The sequence below is a fragment of the Oncorhynchus nerka genome, linkage group LG25 (genome assembly GCF_034236695.1).
Source record: "Oncorhynchus nerka isolate Pitt River linkage group LG25, Oner_Uvic_2.0, whole genome shotgun sequence".
NCBI classification, from domain to species: Eukaryota; Metazoa; Chordata; class Actinopteri; order Salmoniformes; family Salmonidae; genus Oncorhynchus; species Oncorhynchus nerka.
In genome coordinates, this window is record NC_088420.1 from 22,081,002 (window position 1) to 22,103,005 (window position 22,004).

Below are 22,004 nucleotides of genomic sequence, written 5' to 3' on the forward strand. Positions count from 1 at the left end.
ACATCCAGCCAACTTGACACAACTGTGGGAAGCACTGAAGTCAACATGGGCCAGAATCCCTGTGGAACACTTTTGACACCTTGTAGAGTCCATGCCCTGACGAATTGAGTCTATTCTGAGGGAAAAAGGGGGTGGTGTAACTTAAAATTACGAAGGTGTTCCTAATGTTTGGTATACTCAGTGTATCGCACTTATAACGATGTCCACTGAGGGTCGGGAAGCAAGTTCAGGGAGTGAATACATTTAATAAATAACCGAACAAAACAAGAAACATGACCAGCGCACCAACATGATACAGAAACTGAAACAATGATGACTGGGGAAGAAACCAAATGGAGTGACATACAGTTGAAGTCGGAAGTTTACATACACCTTAGCCAAATACATTTAAACTCAGTTTTTCACAATTCCTGACATTTAGTAAAAATTCCCTGTCTTAGGTCAGTTAGGATCCCCACTTTATTTTAAGAATGTGAAATGTGAGAATAATAGTCGAGAGAATGATTTATTTCAGCTTTTCTTTCTTTCATCACATTCCCGGTGGGTCAGAAGTTTACATACACTCAATTTGAATTTGGTAGCATTGCCTTTAAATTGTTTAACTTGGGTCAAACGTTTCAGGTAGCCTTCCGCAAGCTTCCCATAATAAGTTGGGTGAATTTTGGCCCATTCCTCCTGACAGAGCTGGTGTAACTAAGTCAGGTTTGTAGGCCTCCTTGCTCACACACACTTTTTCAGTTCTGCCCACAAATTTTCTAAAGGGTTGAGGTCAGGGCTTTGTGATGGCCACTCCAAAACCTTGACTTTGTTGTCCTTAAGCCATTTTGTCACAACTTTGGAAGTATGCTTGGCGTCATTGTCCATTTGGAAGACCCCTTCATTTGATTATTATTATACCTCTATTTAACTAGGCAAGTCAGTTAAGAACAAATTCTTATTTTCAATGACAGCCTAGGAACAGTGGGTTAACTGCCCTATTCACGGGCAGAACAACAGGTTTTTACCTTGTCAAGCTTGGGGATTCGATCTTGCAACCTTCCGGTTACTAGTCCAACACTCTAACCACTATGCTACCTGCCGACCAAGCTTTAACTTCCTGACTGATGTCTTGAGATGTTGCTTCAATATATCCACATAATTTTCCCTCCTCATGATGCCATCTATTTTGTGAAGTGCACCAGACCCTCCTGCAGCAAAGTACCCCACAACATGATGCTGCCACCCCTGTGCTTCACGGTTGGGATGGTGTTCGTCGGCTTGCAAGCCCCCCCCCCCCTTTTTCCTCCAAACATAACAATGGTCTTTAGGGCTAAACAGTTCTATTTTTGTTTCATCAGACCAGAGGACATTTCTCCAAAAAGTATGATCTTTGTCCCCATGTGCAGTTGCAAACCATAGTCTGTCTTTTTTTATGGCGGTTTTGGAACAGTGGCTTCTTCCTTGCTGAGCGGCCTTTCAGGTTATGTCGATATAGGACTCGTTTTATGGATATAGATACCTTTGTACCTGTTTCCTCCAGCATCTTCACAAGGTCCTTTGCTGTTGTTCTGGGATTGATTTGTACTTTCGCATCAAAGTACGTTCTTCTCTAGGAGACAGAATGCGTCTCCTTCCTGAGCGGTATGATGGGTGTGGTGTTTATTCTTGCATACTACTGTTTGTACAGATGAACGTGGTAGCTTCGGGCGTTTGGAAATTGCTCCCAAGGATGAACCAGACTTGTGAAGGTCTACAATTTTTTTTCTGAGGTCTTGGCTGATTTCTTTTGATTTTCCCATGATGTCAAGCAAAGAGGCACTGAGTTTGAAGGTAGGCCTTGAAATACATCCGCAGGTACACCTCCAATTGACTCAAATGATGTCAATTAGCCTATCAGAAGCTTCTAAAGACATGACATCATTTTCTGGAATTTTCATAGCTGTTTAAAGGCACAGTTAACTTAGTGTATGTAAACTTCTGACCCACTGGAATTGTGATACAGTGAATTATAAGTGAAATAATCCGTCTGTAAACAATTGTTGGAAAAATGAATTGTGTCATGCACAAAGTAGATGCCCTAACCGACTTGCCAAAACTATAGTTTGTTAACAAGAAATTTGTGGAGTGGTTGAAAAATTAGTTTTAATGACTCCGACCTAAGTGTATGTTAACTTCCGACTTCAACTGTATAAAGGGCAGGTAATCAAGGAGGTGATGGAGTCCAAGTGAGTGTCATTATGCTAGATGAGCATAACGCTGGTGACAGGTGTGCGCCATAACGAGCAGCCTGGTGACCTAGAGGCCGGAGAGGGAGCACACGTGACAGCACTTCTTTTAACTTATGGGTTTTTACTTCCCTTTATATAAGTCTGATGACAGTCTTTCAATCAGAATATCTTGACTTTTGTTCCATATTGCTCCACAAAATATAACACATTTTCTATTATAAAACATTCTCCAAATAGATCTAATTTGTGGGGGAAGTATGCTTAACGGCTAATCAGTCTGTCACTGTCTCCAAGGGGAGTTTCCAGCTAACATTATCTCATACAACTAGCCTAAATAAAGATAATGGTAACTTCTCACCCCAATTCGTGTTAGGGTGACTGTACCAACCACAATTGACTTTATGACCTTTATCATTACCTCTATGAAACAGTAACACCATTATTGTGAAACCACTTCCCTAATACACATTCGTCTTCACTAATTATATTTAAATAATACATACTCATTTGGTGGGTGCTTATATTTGTCCTATTTCACACATGTACAAGTGTGTGTTAATACGCATGTGTGAATTGGAAATGTATTTTTTTTGCATATATTTTTTGCATATATTTTACAGGACTCCCTAACAGTATAACAACAAGTCTGAATTTGCCTTGGACTGTGTGTTCCTATCTTCCAATGGTATGTCCTGGCATGAGCAGCTATCTAGTCACATTCCACAAGTGAGGAGACCACAGGTAAGCAGCGAGAGAGAGAGAGAGAGAGAGAGAGAGAGAGAGAGAGAGAGAGAGAGAGAAAGAAAGAAAGAAAGAAAGAAAGCACAGAAGACATCATGAATACACCCCAATACTGCCTTCTGATGTTGCTTATCTACTCGGGTGGACCCAATGCAGGTAGAATGGCTTTTATTTCCTGTGTGACACTTGACACCGTTGTTAGGTTATTTTTGAGGTGTGACAAGTCACACGATGCAGGGGGGTTCGGTGGCCTACCCTTAGCTTGGAACTATCAGACAAGACAGGGGATCTGCCTGAGCTTGTCCTCTGTGTAATGCAATGGCCAACAAACACATAGGACTACATTGCTACAAAGGCCTCCTGTCTTGTTGATGCTGTGTTTTGTTTGATTAGATATATGAGATCTTCTCTATGGAAGCTTTGTGTGAGTGTTATATGGACAGTGTGTGTAAGCCCCTGACTATCTGTTTGGCTTGTTCTTTGACAAAGGAGAAAAGAATGTAGCACGATAATGGGGAAGTTGTTGTTATGATGAAATTATGTCACTTTTATCTGCTGTCCTACTAGAAAGAGGGAAATGCCTGATATTTATAACACAATCTAAATCAATCTGAATGGCAAAGTTGAAATGGATGAGAAAATTAAAAAATGCCTGCCTCTACACAAAGTAAGCCTCAGTTCCATGCATCACTTCCCTGCAGTAGGTCATTTATCTATAGATATTGTTTGTTTTGTCCCTCTCAAACGTTGTTATATTATCAAATCAATCACATTTTTATTTGTCACATGCGCCAAAAACAACAGGTGTGAAATTCTTACTTACGAGATCTTAACCAACGATGCAGAGTTTTTAAAAAGTACGGAAAATGTACAAAAAAAACTCAAGGGAAAAACAGTAACACAATAAAATAACAATAACGAGGCTATATACAACGGGTAGCGGAGGGGTACGGGTTAGTGAATGTAGAGGGGTACGGGTTAGTCAATGTGGAGGGATACGGGTTAGTCAAGGTAATTGAGGCAACATGTACATGTATGTAGGGGTAAAGTGACTATGCATAGATAATAAACAGAGAGTAGCAGCATTGTATGTGAAGAGTGTGAAGGAATGTGAATGTATGTGTGTGTGTGTGTGTGTAGCGTCAATATGCATGTGCGTGTGAGTGTGAGTGTGAGGTTAGTCCAGTGACTGTACATCGAGCCTGTGCAAGCGAGTCAGTGCTAAACATAGTAATAGATAAGAATAAAGTAAGGGGTTCAATGTAAATAGTCTGGGTAGCCATTTGATGAGCTGTTCAGCTGTCCCATTCGTCATAACGAGGAGACCAAGACGCAGCGTGATTGGAATACATTCTTTTATTTAACGAAGAACACTTAAACAACTAACGTGCCGCTATAAACAACTCATGCTGATATGCAACTACACATAGACAATAACCCACAAAACCCAAATGGCAACCTAAATAGGATCCCCAATCAGAGACAACGATAAACAGCTGTCTCAGATTGGGAACCAATTCAGGCCACAATAGACCTACATATACCTAGACATACTAAAACCCCATAGATATACAAAAAACCCTAGACAGGACAAAAACACCTAGACAATACAAAAACTAAACTAACCACCCTTGTCACACCCTGACCTAACCAAAATAATAAAGAAAATAAAGATAACTAAGGTCAGGGCATGACATCAGCAGTCATATGGCTTGGGGGTAGAAGCTGTTAAGAAGTCTTTTAAGCATTGTTTGTGCAGTTATCTGGAAAATGTTTTTGATTACAAAGCAGGTTAACAAAGTTCTCACACCAGACAAGATAAAGCCACTGTATATTAACTTTCCTGTGTCATTTCTGTCAACTTCTCTAGGAGCTCTGAATGGTATTAGCCCGTTCATAAGGCATTACGAAGGCTTGTCTTATGATCGTGAGGCATTAGACAGGAGACACCGGCGCGCCAAACGAGAGACCCAGCCTCAGGACCAGACACTGCAGCTGGACTTCAGAGCTTTTCTCAGGTACTGGACACAAGCCCAGGAGCTTCTGTTTCATTGCCTTTCCGATTGAGTATATAATTGTCAAAACATCTTTCAATGTTTGCTTCACTCTTTGTGCTTTGTGTCACACGATTGTTTACTTTAGGACCTTCCGGTTGCGTTTGAGGCGAGACACGACGGGATTCACAGAGCCTTTTGAAGTCTTCTCTGAAAATATATCAAGTACTGCAGACCTCTCCCATCTATATTCTGGAGAACTTGAAGGTATATGACACTTCAGGGATTCGTGGCTTTATAATCCAACATATTGTAGCCTGCCTCCCCTCAATCTGCCTATCAGTCTCTCTCCCCCCTCCATCTCTCGCTAACTCCCACCTGTCTGTCTCTCACCAGATGAGAAGGGATCTTCCTGTCACGGCTCGGTCATCCAGGGCCAGTTTGAGGGTTCTGTCCTCACAGCCAATGGGACGTATTACATGGAGCCTGTACACAGATACACCAGCCAGCCCACACAACACCACTCCATCATCTACCATGAGGACGACATGGGTAAGAGAGGACTGTTGAACATCTAATGAATGTTCTTCTCAAGTGTATGTTAAAACAGTCAAATGCAGCCGTTTTTATCTCAATATCAAATCATCTCTGTGTAAAAATTAAGTACCTTACTGTGATTGTTTTCAACTAAAGCTGTCAAAAATAGTCTAATGGGAGAAATATGTAACACGAAAACTAGCTGTTATTGGCAGTGAAGTTTGAAACTCTCTTTGTTATCGGTCTATTAACTTATACCGCCTGGTGATGTCGCCAGGCAGGCCAAAACTCCACCCATGCAAAACAAGCTGAAATGTCAGGTGATCTTTCCAAACAGCTCTTACACTAAAATGGCATTATCACAATTTTCACAACTTTCATAGTATTATTCCAACCTCATATGGACATATATAAAACACAGGAAAATCAGTTTGACTGCACTGGGCCTTTAATGGCTATATTGCTTCCCCAAAATGATAATGGTCTATTTCAAACGATTCTCAAAATATCTCTCCTATTCCGTCACATGTGTGTATCCACCCTTCCTCATTTTTGGAATAAAGAAATCAATATTAACCTATAATCAGACTATGAACTCATTTACCAAAGGTTAGGATGACATACAGTGCATTCAGAAAGTTTTCAGACCACTTCACTTTTTCCACATTTTGTTATGTTACAGCCTTATTCTAATATTGCTGAAATGTTTTTTCCCCTCATCAATCTACACACAATACCCAATAATGACAGAGCAAAAACAGTTTTTTAGAAATTGGAAGGGGAACCCATCCCTGAGGACCTGTGTGCTCTGGAGCAGGTTTTCATCAAGGATCTCTCTGTACTTTGCTCTGTTCATCTTTCCCTCGATCCTGACTAGTCTCCCAGTCCCTGCCGCTGATGCTGCCACCACCTCGCTTCACCATAGGGATGGTGCCAGGTTTCCTCCAGGCATGACACTTGGCATTCAGGCCAAAGAGTTCAATCTTGGTTTCATCAGACAAGAGAATCTTGTTTCTCATGTTTTAGGTGCCCTTTTGGCAAACTCCAAGTGGGCTGTCATGTGCCTTTTACTGAGGAGTGGCTTCCGTCTGTCCACTCTACCATAAAGGCCTGATTGGTCGAGTGCTGCAGAGATGGTTGTACTTCTGGAAGGTTCTCCCAACAGAGGAACTCTGGAGCTCGGTCAGCGACCGTCCGGTTGTTGGTCACCTCCCTGACCAAGGCCCTTCTCCCCAGATTGCTCAGTTTGGCTGGGTGGCCAGCTCTGGGAAGAGTCTTGGTGGTTCCAAACTTCTTCCATTTAAGAATGATGGAGGCCACTGTGTTCTTTGGGACCTTCAATGCTGCAGACATTGGTACCCTTCCCCAGATCTGTGCCTCGACACAATCCTGTCTCAGAGCTTTACGGACAATTCCTTCGACCTCATGGCTTGGTTTTTTTCTCTGACATGCACTATCAACTGTGGGACCTTATATAGACAGGTGTGTGCCTTTCCAAATCATGTCCAATCAATTGAATTTACCACAGGTGGACTCCAATCAAGTTGTAGAAACATCTCAAGGATGACCAATGGAAACAGGATGCACCTGAGCTCAATTTAGAGTCTCATAGCAAAGTGTCTGAATAATTTATTTGCAATACATTTTCAAGCATGACTAAAAACCTGTTTTCCTTTTCTTATTGTAGGATATTGTGTGTAGATTGATGAGGGAAAAATGATTGAATCCATTATAGAATAAGGCTGTAACGTAACAAAATGTGGAAAAAGTGAGGGGGGTCTGAATACTTTTTGAATGCACTGTATTTTATGACATCATGTTCAGATGAAATGGACTAATGGTCAATGCCATGGCCTGATGCCTCTCTACTCCTTATCACACAAAACCAGGCCAGATCAGTAGAGAGGATCCTGCTCCAGGGCCAGACTAATGACTGTCAATGGTTCCCTATCTTTCCTTTTAGCCTAACCCAGTCTAAAGCATTAAACCAGTAGGCTGTGAGCCGGGGTTACATGGGTCAGTGATACAGTTGATCCCTGTGCTCTTTAGAGCAGAAAGGGTTAACGGGTTAACCGCAGAGTCCTCTTATGGAGCTCTGGGGGGTGGGAGGAGGTGGAGACTCACTCAGAGCTCCAGCCAAAGAGAAAAAAAAAACCTGAGCTGGTGTGAGGAAGGAGGAGGAGGAGTGTCAGGTGACCTGGCATCCTCCCAGGGCTGTGAACCCTTGGAGCTGGTTCCCATAGCGATATTATATTAGGACCCCATCTGAGAGGTTTGGCCAGGTGGCACTCATTGGAAAGCTGTCATCCTGTGTGTGTGTGTGTGTGTGTGTGTGTGTGTGTGTGTGTGTGTGTGTGTGTGTGTGTGTGTGTGTGTGTGTGTGTGTGTGTGTGTGTGTGTGTGTGTGTGTGTGTGTGTGTGCGCGTGCGCGTGTGTGCGTGTGTGTGTTAGATTAATTCCAGGAAAGAGGTGGAACAATATTACGCACACAAAGCCAAGACCCCTGCTTGTGATGGAGTCTTCTCAAGGTTTTTGTCTCCCCCTCCCCTAAAATTGCCCAAAGACAAACTATAGATTTTAGAGGTTTGCTGATGCTTGCCAATATACAGTATAAGCAGGAAGTTATATGGTATGTGATATTTCATTGAAACACAGTGTAACTGATTGAGACAGATGGAGTGTTATATCAGTAGGGGAGAGTGGGGTAACTTGAGCCAAAGGGTAACTTGAGCCATCTTTGTTTCTAGTAAACCATAGACACAATTAATCATTTGACCAAATATTTAGGAAGAGGTCTTCATTCCATTGAGTCTGAGAAGGAAGAAACCACACGGAGAAAGTGTTAGCAAGTTAGGTAAAATAATTTGATTTTCATCAAGCCAAATGATTTTGTTGTGTAAGAGGTTTCATGATGCTTGTATGTAAAACCAAAGTAGATCATTTTAGTTCTATACATAAGTTGGGGTCTCTATAAGCTTCGATATGAGGTCCAATATAAGGTCCTAAACTAGCATGAAAGTGCACCCATGTACCTTTGTGGACTAATATAGTCAAAATGTTTGCCTTGGGGTAAGTTGAGCCATGGCCATGGGATAAATTGAGCCAAAGGTTGAGCCAATGGCAAGTTGAGCAAATTGAAGTGTTTTCTTCGCAGGCCTAATGCAAGGCATTATCGCTGGGATATGTAACACTAGCGCCTGGCCTAAGTTAAAATTGTTCTAAAAAGGTACAAAGTGTATGTTAGGTGTTTGTGATAAAATATGCTTAAAATTATTAAAAGACAAAAATGTATTGTGATTGTGTTGCATTGTGTTTGGGAACTAAAGGTAGACATGGTTTAAAAAGGTAGTGGTAGTTTTTCATTAAGTACAGACATTTGTAGGCATTTTAACTTACCCTGTCCCGCGGCTCAACTTACCCCACACTTGGGTTAGGTTTAGCCCTTACCCTTTTTTTAAAAAGCGCTGTTTTCAAAACTTTAATGTTTACATGATATTTGATTATTTCCAGGGATACACAACATCCTGAAATATACTGTATGTCAATATCTTTGTTAGAAAGAATACTATATTTCGCTTCACGGAGTGATGCTGAATGTAAAAAATGACTCAACTTACCCCACAACTAGTGAGAGTGGGCCAGAGGTAATGTGGCCATTTTGTACAACAGTAACTGCCTGTGGTTGACATCTGAACTTGAGGTTGGATAAGGATGAAGGTCTCCTGGTCCCCAGACATGGGACGGCCCAGGTTTGTTTGTAAATAGGCCTTTAGAAACACATCCCTCCTGACAGACAGACAAACAGACAAACTGAAGGCCAAGATCATCACAAGCTAATAAAGAAGACACTATGGAGGAAGTTTTACCATCCATCCATGAAGTCATAAAGCATTGAGATTATCTCCAGTGGCTTGGATTAGAGTAGCCTTTTGAAGTGTGTGTGTGTGTGTGTGTGTGTGTGTGTGTGTGTGTGTGTGTGTGTGTGTGTGTGTGTGTGTGTGTGTGTGTGTGTGTGTGTGTGTGTGTGTGTGTGTGTGTGTGTGTGTGTGTGTGTGTGTGTGTGTGTGTGTGTGTGTGTGTGTGTGTGTGTGTGTGTGTGTGAGTGTGTGTGCCTGCCTGAGCGTGCCTGTGTGTATGAGTGCAGTGAGGAGATAGAGAGGTGGGGGCAGGCTAGTACTGACAAGTCCCCATGCTGTATGGAGTGCTGAAAGAGGAGAAGCAGACAACCCAAAGTAAAATAATACCAGAGAAAGGAGTGTCCGAGTGTGCCTGTTTGTGAGCCCTCTGTGGCTACCCCTAGTCATGTGACCTCTTGTTTGAAGTCACACCACCGTGGTGTGAGAGAGGGGTAACTATCGAGCATTTCCCATGCTCTCTGGGGCTCTGTCATCCACCCTGCTGGCGCTCCTTCTGCTCTGAGTGTGATTAGTTAAGAGGTTCACTCAGCCCACACCCTGCAAGCAAGCAGATGACAAAGTCTCTAGTTCTGATTGTAAGTGAATAATCACAGAAAAACAACAGTGAAGAAGAATATGTACTCCAGATGTGTCAAAGCATTTTTGTTTTAAGATCTATTCGAAACATGGGCAGTCCTCACACAGTGCTTTGAACGTTGTTCACCTTGTGTGTTGTAAAGGGACAGTCCTCTAGTTGAATTGCATCCGGACTCAGGCTGAATTCAGTCCCTTCAAGGAACTTCGCATGAAGAATCCGTGTTGGGAAATACCCAGAGACCACATTTCAGGTCTTGAACCCCCCCCAGTGTTATCTCCTGGCCATGCTTAATGACATGATTTGTAGCCCACCATGGAAGGATGTCTCAGGCAGACTACTTTTAGCAAATTACTCTGTGACAATGATAGAACCTTTCCATCAGCACATTCAGGGGATGTGGCCAAGTTCTCCTTTAAAAGTGGTTCCCAAACTTTTTATAGGTCCGTACCCCTTCAAACATTCAACCTCCAGCTGCGTACCCCCTCTAGCACCAGGGTCAGCTGCGTACCCCCTCTAGCACCAGGGTCAGCTGCGTACCCCCTCTAGCACCAGGGTCAAATGTTGTTTTTTGACATCATTGTAAGCCTGCCACACACACTATATGATACATTTATTAGACATAAGAATGAGTGTGAGTTTTTGTCACAACCCGGCTTGTGGGAAGTGACAAAGAGCTCTTATAGGACCAGGTCACAAATAATAATATAATAATAATCAATCATTTTGCTCTTTATTTAGCCATCTTTGTTCATCGAAAATAGTGAATAACTCACCACAGGTTAATGAGAAGGGTGTGCTTGAAAGGATGCACATAACTCTGCAATGTTGGGTTGTATTGGAGAGAGTCTCAGTCTTAAATCATTTTCCACACACAGTCTGTGCCTGTATTTCGTTTTCATGCTAGTAAGGGCCGAGAATCCACTCTCACATGGGTACGTGGTTGCAAAGGACATCAGTGTCTTAACAGCACGATTTGTCAAGGCAAGAAACTCTGAGCGCAGCCCTGTTCTGTTCGATGAGGCTCTCTTGTTCAGATATCGGTAAGTGGACTGGAGGCAGGGCATGAAAGGGATAACATCCAGTTGTTTGTGTTTCCGTTTCAGGAAAGTACCTGAGTAATTGCACACCCAGCTCATTCAGGTGCTTCGCTATATGATATTTGACATTGTCCGTAAACTTGAGTTAATTTGCACACAAAAAATCATACATTGATGGAAAGACCTGTGTGTTGTCCTTGTTAATGCAGATAGGAAAGAGTCCAATCACCCAGATAGGCCAGTCATGTGAGAAACTTGTCATCATGCAAGCGGTCAGACAAATGAAAATTATGGTCAGTAAAGTAAACTTTAAGCTCGTCTCTCAATTTTTAAAAGCGTGTCAATACTTTGCCCCTTGATAACCAGCACACTTCTGTATGTTGTAAAAGCATTACATGGTCGCTGCCCATATCATTGCATAATGCAAAAAATACACAAGATTTCAGGGGCCTCGCTTGAACAAAGTTAACCATTTTCACTGTAGTGTCCAAAACATCTTTCATGCTGTCAGGAATTCCCTTGGCAGCAAGAGCCTCTCGGTGGATGCTGCAGTGTACCCAAGTGGCGTCGGGAGCATCTGCTTGCACGAGCATTACCACTCCACTATGTCTCCCTGTCATGGCTTTTGCGCCGTCAGTACAGATACCAAATACCAACGCATCTTGACCACCAAAGTCCATTTGATGTCACAAAGCTGTCCAGTACTTTAAAAATATCCTCTCATGTTGTCCTGGTTTCCAGTGGTTTACAGAAGAGGATGTCCTCCTTAATTACCCCCCCCCCCCCTCGTAAACGTAACAGACATGTACCAGGAACTGTCCCAGGCCCGCCATGTCTGTTGACTCATCCAGCTGTAACGCATATAATTCACTGGCTTGTATGCGAAGCAGTAATTGTTTCAAAACATCTCCTGCCATGTTACTGATGCGTTGTGAAACAGTGTTGTTTGATGAAGACATTGTCTGTATAGTTTTTTGGGCCTTTTCCTCCAGCATTGTCCCAGCCATATCCGTGGCAGCAGGAAGAATTAAGTCTTACACAATAGTACGGGGCTTGCCTGTCCTAGCCACTCGGTAGCTCACCATATAAGACGCTTCTAGCCCCTTCTTATTAAAGGTACTGTATCTGTTGCTTTTATACATGCTTCATACTCGAAAGTCATCTTTATTCTCGCTCAAAAACCTCCCATGGCTTATTTTTTCAATTGTCATGTTTAATTTCTAAATGTCTGAGCAAGTGTGAAGGTTTCCCACGAGAGAGTAACGGTTAATGTGATTGGATGCTAATTATTTGACTCGGCTACCTGTATTTGACAAATAATCATTTTAAATCACATTTTTATTTGGCGTACCCCCGACGGTATTGTGCATACCCCAGTTTGGGAATACCTGTCCTATAGGATCAAAAAAATATGTCTGGTGACTGAGGGTTCTGGTCTACTCTGTAGCTGTAACGATTGTCCTCCTCCTCTTCTGACGAAGAGGAGTAGTAGGAAGGATCGGAGGACCAATGCACAGCGTGGTTACGTGTTCATATTGCTTACTTTTAATAGAACACTGAAAAGTACAAAATAACAAGAATAAATGAAACAAACGAAACAGTCCCGTGTGGAACAAACACTGACACGGAAAATAATCACCCACAACTCAAAAGTGAAACCAGACTACCTAAGTATGGTTCTCAATCAGGGACAGCGAATGACAGCTGCCTCTGATTGAGAACCATACCAGGCCAAACACAGAAATCCCAAATCATAGAAAAAGGAACATAGACAACCCACCCAACTCATGCCCTGACCATACTAAAACAAAGACATAACAAAAGAACTAAGGTCAGAACGTGACATTAGCTGAGCATAGCACCGTGTTTCAGTTTTATGAAATCATTCTTTAGCCCTGAATTGGTTTGATCTTCAGGTAAACCCACTCAGAGTTTTTTTTCTAGATTTAGAGCCATTATATGTTTAAACTGAAAATTTCACATAAAAAGTGTAGTAGTCAGTTTAAAATCCAGTGCCTTCAGAAAGCATTAAGACCCCTTGACTCATCCAAATTTTGTTTCGTTACAGCCTTATTCTAAAATGGATTAAATAAAATAAAATCCTCTGCAATCTACACACAAAACCCCATAATGATAAACCGAAAAACGATTTTTTGAATTTTTTGCAAATGTATTTTACACAAAAAACAGAAATACCTTTTTTACATAAGCATTCAGATCCTTTAATATGAGAATTGAACGGAAGCCGCTCCTCACTAAAAGGCAAATAACAGTCCACTTGGAGTTTGCCAAAAGGCACCCAAAGAGTCTCAGACCATGAGAAACAAGATTCTCTGGTCTGATGAAACCAAGATTGAACTCTTTCTGTGAGTGCCAAGCGTCACGTCTGGAGGAAACCTGGCACCATCCCTACAGTGAAGCATGGTAATGGCAGCATCATGCTGTGTGAGATGTTTTCAGCTGCAGGGACTGGGTGACTAAACAGGATCGAGTACAGAGAGATCCTTAAAGAAAACCTGTTCCAGAGCACTCAGATCCTCAGACTGGGGTGAAGGTTCACCTTCCAACAGGACAACAACCCTAAGCACGCAGCCAAGACAACACAGGAGTGGCTTCAGGACAAGTCTCCTGATGTCTTTGAGCGGCTCAGCCAGAGCCCGAACTTGAACCTGATTGAACATCTCTGGAGAGACCTGAAAATAGCTGTGCAGCAACGCTCCCCATCCAACCTGACAGATCTTGAGAGGATCTGCAGAGAAGAATGGAAGAAACTCGCCAAATACAGGTGTGCCAAGCTTGTAGCGTCATACCCAAGAAGACTTAAGGCTGTAAATGCTACAAAAGGTAGCTGCTCCAGTTTCAACTTCCACCTGACTGTGCTGCTGCTCCAGTTTCAACTGTTCTGCCTTATTATTATTCGACCATGCTGGTCATTTATGAACATTTGAACATCTTGGCCATGCTCTGTTATAATCTCCACCCGGCACAGCCAGAAGAGGACTGGCCACCCCACATAGCCTGGTTCCTCTCTAGGTTTCTTCCTAGGTTTTGGCCTTTCTAGGGAGTTTTTCCTAGCCACCGTGCTTCTACACCTGCATTGCTTGCTGTTTGGGGTTTTAGGCTGGGTTTATGTACAGCACTTTGAGATATCAGCTGATGTACGAAGGGCTATATAAATACATTTGATTTGATTTGATTTAACAAAGTACTGAGTAAATGGCCTGATACTTATGTAAATGTAATATTTCAGTTTTTTTATTTTTTATAAATTAGCACAAATGTCTAATTACCTGTTTTTGCTTTGTCATTATGGGGTATTGTGTTTAAATTGATGAGGGAAAAAAACAATTGAATCAATTTTAAAATAAGGCTGTACCATAACAACATTTGGAAAAGTTAAGGGGTCTGAATACTTTCCAAAGGTACTGTATGTATGGGGTATTTAAATGAACTCTACTGCAGTCAGACAGATCAGGTTTAGTTATTTAAGTTGGCAAATAACTTAACCCTTGTTTAAGAGTTTGGCTGCACGCTCTAGAAACTCTGCAGCTTATTTTTGTCTTCCCAGGCATGCATACTTAAGAGAGAGCCTAACTACCCCCCCCAAATCTAACACCCCCGCTGCTACCATCTATAGAGCTAAATGGCTGTTTCTCATTGGCCGTAAGTGCCTCAGCAGAATGGTGTGACCCAATCACGTGATGTCTCTCTGAGAGTTTGATCAAGACACGAGCTGCCTAGGTGGCAGCATGACCGCAGGGTTTTCTCTGCCCTCCCCAGTTCAACCATCAGCCCTCCAATCTGGGTTGTCAATTAGTCAAAGAAACACTACCTGATTGATTCAGTAACATGGCATATTTATTCCAGGAAATTACAAGTGAAAGTGATTATTGTTATGTCATGACATTATTATATAATATTTAATTTGACTTCAACAAGCCTAGTCTGAGCCAGAACAGCCCATAGGGCAGGAACCTATCTCCTGATTCTGTAGTGTGGGGCAGCTTGATATACAAGTACAACCCCTGGACAGGACGCTAGTCTATCGCAGGGCCTTAACCCCTATCCATCTCTATAATGCTGGGTGCCAAGAAGAGAAGCATCAGGTAAAAAATGTTTTGTCTTTGATATGACTCAACCCATTCTAATATCAGGGTGGACAATCTAGCTAGAGGCTCTTAAGGATCCGCCCAATTGTTGCTTAGAATTTACCCAAATCTAACTGCCTGTAGCTCAGGCCCTGAAGCCAATATATGTATATTCTTAGTACCATTTGAAAGGAAACACTTTTAAGTTTGTGGAAATGTGAAAGGAATGTTGTATAATATAACCCAATAGATCTGGTAAAAGATAATACAAAGAAAAAAACAACCATTCGTTTGTATTTTTTTTGTACCAATATCTTTGAAATGCAAGAGAAAGGCCATAATGTAATATTCCAGCCCATGTGTAATTTAGAGTTTGGCCACTAGATGGCAGCAGTGTACGTGCAAAGTTTTAGACTGATCCAGTGGACCATTGAATTTCTGTTCAAAATGTTCTATCAATACTGCCCAAATGTGCCTAATTTGTTTATTAATAACTTGTCATGTTCAAAATTATGCACTCTCAAACAATAGCATGGCATTCTTTCACTGTAATGGCTACTGTAAATTGGACAGTGCAGTTAGATTAACAAGATTTCTGCCAATATCAGATATATCTATGTCCTGGGAAATGTTCTTGTTACTTACAACCTCATGCTAATCTCATTAGCCTACATTAGCTCAACTGTCCTGTGGAAGGGACACCGATCCCAAAGAAGCTCTAGCCACAAGGCCACTGAGATGGTTCTATAATATTGAAGCTGATGCCAATGTGTACGCATTGATTTAATTGGAACAGTCAGTTCTCTCAAGCTAAAGTGGTTTTGTTCTCTCTGATGGGTTTAGGTGAGGTCATGGGGGTTTGCTATTGAATAATCCCCAAACTCTCGTTTGGCTGGGGGATGTACTGAGATTTATAGTTGGAGACAGAAGTCATAAAGCATGCATTGTTTTCCAGTGTTAGGCTATGTTATGAAATTACTTCATTGGCCATATGGTTTGATATTAGGTCATGATGGTCTGCACTGCCATTGAGGAATACCTTGTTGATAAGGTCAAGGAATACCTTGTTGATAAGGTCAAGGAATAGCAATGGCATTTTTGGGAATATCCACCAACATCTCCACAGCGTTTATGATGTCTGGTGAGTGGACATAAAGGTCTGTGGGAAGCTACAAGCCACCGTGTGCCACAGTGGATCCTATTGTGTGTAAATATTGTAGGACGATACAGTAGAATCACTTGAATATTTGCTCATGTGAACCTATGTCTATATTATTTTGGTTAATACATACAGTGCATTCTGAAGGTATTCAGATCCCTTGATATTTCCATATTTTGTTAAGTTATAGCTTTATTCTAAAATTGATTAAATTATTTGTTTTCCTCAACAATCTTCACACGATACTTCACACAAATGTATTACAAATAAAAAACAGATACCTTATTTACATAAGTATTCTGACCTTTTGCTATGAGACTCGAAATTGAGCTCAGGTGCATCCTGTTTCCATTGATTCTACAACTTGATTGGAGTCCACATGTGGTAATTTCAATTGATTGGACATGATTTGGAAAGGCACACACTATATGAAGTCCCACAGTTGACAGTACATGTCAGAGCAAAAACCAAGCCATGAGGTCGAAGGAATTGTCCGTAGAGCACTGAGACAGGATTATGTCAAGGAACAGATCTGGGGAAGTGTACCAAAACATTTCTGCAGAATTGAAGGTCCCCAACAGTGGCCTCCATCATTCTTAAATGAATGAAGTTTGGAACCACCAAGACTCTTCCTAGAGCTGGCTTGACCAAACTGAACAATCGGGGGAGAAGGGCCTTGGTCATGGAGGTGACCAACAACCCCCGATGGTCACTCTGACTGAGCTCCAGAGATCCTCTGTGGAGATGGGAGAACCTTCCAGAAGGACAACCATCTCTGCAGCACTCCACCAATTCAGGCCTTTATGGTAGAGTGACCAGACGGAAGACACTCCTCAGTAAAAGGCACATGACAGCCCACTTGGAGTTTGCCAAAAGGCACCTAAAGGAATATTCTCTGGTCTGATGAATCCAAGATTGAACTCTTTGGCCTGAATGCCAAGTATCACTTCTGGAGGAAACCTGGCACCATCCCTACAGTGAATCATGGTGGTGGCAGCATCATACTGTGGGAATGTTTTTCAGTGGCAGGGACTGGGGGACTATTCAGGATCGAGGGAAAGATGAATGGAGCAAGGTACAGAGAGATCCTTAATGAAAACCTGCTCCAGAGTGCTCAGGACCTCAGACTGGTGTGAAGGTTCACCTTCCAACCGGACAACGACCCTAAGCACTGTCATGACGTTGCCCTCTTTGGGTACAGAAAGCCCCATCCCCCTCTCTCTGCCTCCTACAACTAGGCTGCTGTAGTCAGAGAGGTCATAAATTCCTGGAGGAGATGATCTCCTCATGGCCACAGTATAGGGACAGAGTGAATTTTCATAGAGAACAAAGGAATTTCTTCCACCTCACAGAACTTGATGTCCGAACAACATTTATGTTCCGGAGAAGGTATAAAAGATCGGTGAAGAATCCAGCTACGAACTGGTCCATTTGTTACAACTTGGTGAAACTCATGGGAGTCAATAGGACCACATTACCATAATGCTGTTTATATAATAGCCTCAGATATGAGGTTTACATCTAATTGTTGTATAAGATGAATGAGTGAGGATGATACTGTGTGTAAAATTGTGAATATGTGATTGTGGACTGTTTAATGAAGGAAACTCCAATTCCCTTTTGAGTTTAACTAAATCAGAGGACCGCCCATGAGCCCAGTTAGGGTCGGGCATCCTGGGACAGGCCCTTTTCTGCAACTTCCGAATAAAACCCCAACCTTGAGAATTTCTCAACAGACCATGTTTCTCTTCATCACAAGAGGATAAAGGTTGCAGACCAGCTTACCTCGATAACGAGAGGGCCAAGGTTTGAGACCAGATTGCTGAATCTTTTAACCATCCCACGTGGTTAAACTTTTAGACTATCGATACTGACAGAATAAGAACAAGTCTTTGATATTAATTACTAGTCTGCAGCTAGGAATTCGGTATCATTGAACGCGAAGAACGACATCTGCCGAAACATCTATAACGAAATGAATGAATGTCACTCTGAATTATCCAACCACGACAGAGATAAATGATTTAAGACAATTGATGTATGGATGACTCACAGTGAAGACTGGGTTTGTGCAGATAACCAACTATTTACGACGTTTGGAATGAGACTAACGTGAGGTAAAGTAAATAATGCATTAATTCGAAGACTAATTGATCAGATATAAAATATCTGAAAAGTTATATTAGGAAATGTATAACTTTATAATCTGAATATTTTCCTTGGTGCCCTGAATTCCTAGTTAATTACAGTTACATGATTAATCAGTTTAATTGCGTAATACTAATTACAGAGAATCTTTGATAAAAACTAAAAGTCTTAATTTAATGATAGTAAAGACACGACAGCACACAGCCAAGACAACACAGGAGTAGTTTCGGGACAGGTCTCTGAATGTCCTTGAGTGGCCAGCCAGAGCCCGGACTTGAACCGGATCGAACATCTCTGGAGAGTTCTGAAAATAGCTGTGCAGTAATGCTCCCCATCCAACCTGACAGAGCTTGAGAGGATCTGCAGAGAAGAATGGCAGAAACTCCCCAAATACAGGTGTGCCAAGCTTGTAGCGTCATACCCAAGAAGACTCGAGGCTGTAATCACTGCCAAAGCTACTTAAACAAAGTACTGAGTAAAGGGTCTGATACTTATGTAAATGTGATATTAACTTTTTTTATTTGTATAAATTTGCAAAAACTTCTACAAACCTGTTTTTGCTTTGACATTATGGGGTATTGTGTGTAGATTAGTGAGGGGGGGAAACTATTTAATCAATTTTAGAATAAGGCTGTAACGAAACAAAATGTAGAAAATGTTGAGGGATCTGAATACTTTCCGAAAGCACTGTGCTTGCTGACTTATTCCAAATGTAGTTGTGTTACAGCCTGACTCAAAATGGACTACGTAGATTTATTTTCTTACCCATCTACACACAGTACCCCAGAATGACAAAGTGAAAGCATGTTTTTAGAAATGTTAGCTAAAAATTGAAAATGTAATACAGAAATATCAAATTGACAGTAGTATTAACACCCCTGAGTCAATACTTTGTAGAAATACCTTTGGCAGCATTACAGCTGTGAGTCTTCCTGGGAAAGTCTCTAAGAGTTTTCCACACCTGGATTGTGCAACATTTGCCCATTATTCTTTTCAAAATTCTTACAGCTCTGTCAAATTGGTTGTTGATCATTGCTAGACAACCATGTTCACATCTTGGGATAGATTTTCAAGTAGATTTAAGTTCAACCTGTAACTCGGCCACTAAGGAACATTCACTGTCTTCTTGGTAAGCAACTCCAGTGTAGATTTGGCCTTGCACTTTAGGTTATTGTCCTGCTGAAAGATGAATTAATCTCCCAGTGTCTCATGGAAAGCAGACTGAACCAGGCTTTCCTCTAGGATTTGGCCTGTGCTTTGCTCCATTCCATTTTTTTTATCCTGAAAAACTCCCCAGTCCTTAATGATTACAAGCATACCCATAACATGATGTAGCCACAACTATGCTTAAAAATATGGAGAGTGGTACTCAGTAATGTGTTACATTGGATTTTCCCCAAACATAACACTTTGTATTCAGGCCCAAAATGAATTGTTTTGCCACATTTTCTGCAGTATTACTTTAGTGTCTTGTTGCATGTTTTGGAATATTTTTATTCTGTACAGGCTTCCTTCTTTTCACTGTCAATTAGGTTAGTATTGTGGAGTAACTACAATGCTCTTGATCCATCCTCAGTTTTCTCCTATCACAGCCATTAAACTCTGTAACTGTTTTAAAGTCACGATTGGCGTGGCGAAATCCCTGAGTGGTTTCCTTCCTCTTCGGCAACTGCGTGAGGAATGACGTACAGTATATCTTTGTAGTGACTGGGTGTACTGATACACCATCCAAAGTGCAATTAATAACTTCACCATGCTCAAAGGGATATGCAATGTCTGTTTGTTTTTTACCCATCTACCAACAGGGGCCCTTCTTAGCAAAGCATTGGAAATCCTCCCGTGTCTTTGTGGTTGAATCTGTGAATTCGAAATTCACTGTTTAGAGGTATAGAGATGAGGTAGTCATTCAAAAATCATGTTAAACACTACTTTTGCAATTTATGACTTATTAAGCACATTTTTCCTGCTGAACGTATTTAGGCTTGCCATAACAAAGGGGTGGATTACTTATTGACCCAATACATTTCAGCTTTTTATTTTTAATTAATTTGTAAAAAATAATCCCCTTTGACATTATGGAGTATTGTGTGTAGAACAGTGACAAGAAAAGCTGAATTTAATCCATTTTAAATTCAGGCTGTAACAACAAAATTTGAAAAATTTCAAGGGTTGTGAATCATTTCTGAAAAAGCAATGATTTTCTTAAAATGTTATGTATTTTGTGTGTTTTGTTCAGGATTTCGTCCTCAGTCCTCCAAGTTCAAATACCTCATATGATAATCAGTTTTCAAAGTTTTCCTTACCAAAACATCCAATTTGATAAGAGTATGAGATTATTACACCACTGAGGTGCAAAAATACTAAAGCAGATTTACCTAACTCAAAATCAAATCAAATCAAATGTATTTATATAGCCCTTCGTACATCAGCTGATATCTCAAAGTGCTGTACAGAAACCCAGCCTAAAACCCCAAACAGCAAGCAATGCAGGTGTAAAAGCACGGTGGCTAGGAAAAACTCCCTAGAAAGGCCAAAACCTAGCAAGAAACCTAGAGAGGAACCAGGCTATGTGGGGTGGCCAGTCCTCTTCTGGCTGTGCCGGGTAGAGATTATAACAGAACATGGCCAAGATGTTCAAATGTTCATAAATGACCAGCATGGTCGAATAATAATAAGGCAGAACAGTTGAAACTGGAGCAGCTGAAACTGGAGCAGCAGCACACTCAGTGGAGATTGAAGGGATCTACAGAGCTAGCCATCACTGAGACCGGGTGAGGTAGCTCATACGTCTGTAGGTTCACAGTGAAGTAAGGTCCGGTGGAAGTTTGTGTAAAAGGGCTTTAAAAACAAAAATTGTGCAATGCATCAATCGACGAGACCTCATCGAGGGCCAGCCTACTTTCTGATACAGAATGCAGTGATGTGAACTGAACCTGACGCCTCTAATAAAGCATAGTGTGCTATGATAAACTGCGTCCAATGGCTTTAATACATTGTCAGCTGCATTCATATACACTACCGTTCAAAAGTTTGGGGTCACTTAGAAATGTCCTTGTTTTGATAGAAAAGCACATTTTTTTGTTCATTAAATTAACATCACATTGATCAGAAAACAGTGTAGACATTGTTAATGTTGTAAATGACTATTGTTGCTGGAAAAGGCTGATTTTTAATGGAATATAGGCGTACAGAGGCCCATTATCAGCAACCATCACTCCTGTGTTCCAATGGCACGTTGTGTTAGCTGATCCAAGTTTATCATTTTAAAAGGCTAATTGATCATTACAAATCCTTTTGTAATTATGTTAGCACAGCTGAAAACTGTTGTGATGATTAATTAAAGAAGCAATAAAACTGGCCTTCTTTGGACTAGTTGAGTATCTGGAGCATCAGCACTTGTGGGTTCAATGACAGAATCAAAATGGCCAGAAACTCATCAGTCTATTCTTGTTTCGAGAAATGAAGGAATTTCCTTGCGAGAAATTTGAACAGAAACTGAAGATCTCATTCAACGCTGTGTACTACTCCCTTCACAGAACATCGCAAACTGGCTCTAACCAGAATAGAAAGAGGAGTGGGAGGCCCCGGTGCACAACTGA

The 22,004-nt window shown here is 41.4% G+C and overlaps 1 protein-coding gene across 1 annotated transcript in view; it reads left to right on the top strand.

Moving 5' to 3' along the window:
- The first annotated feature begins 2,940 nt into the window (after nucleotides 1–2,940).
- si:ch1073-396h14.1 (disintegrin and metalloproteinase domain-containing protein 10) overlaps nucleotides 2,941–22,004 on the top strand; it is a 68,128-nt gene continuing 49,064 nt past the window's right edge. The window contains exons 1-4 of the mRNA XM_029633894.2: nucleotides 2,941–3,104; nucleotides 4,819–4,966; nucleotides 5,091–5,209; nucleotides 5,339–5,494. Coding sequence (XP_029489754.1) covers nucleotides 3,044–3,104; nucleotides 4,819–4,966; nucleotides 5,091–5,209; nucleotides 5,339–5,494 — 484 coding nt within the window. The 5' untranslated portion in view covers nucleotides 2,941–3,043. The remainder of the gene's footprint in view (nucleotides 3,105–4,818; nucleotides 4,967–5,090; nucleotides 5,210–5,338; nucleotides 5,495–22,004) is intronic.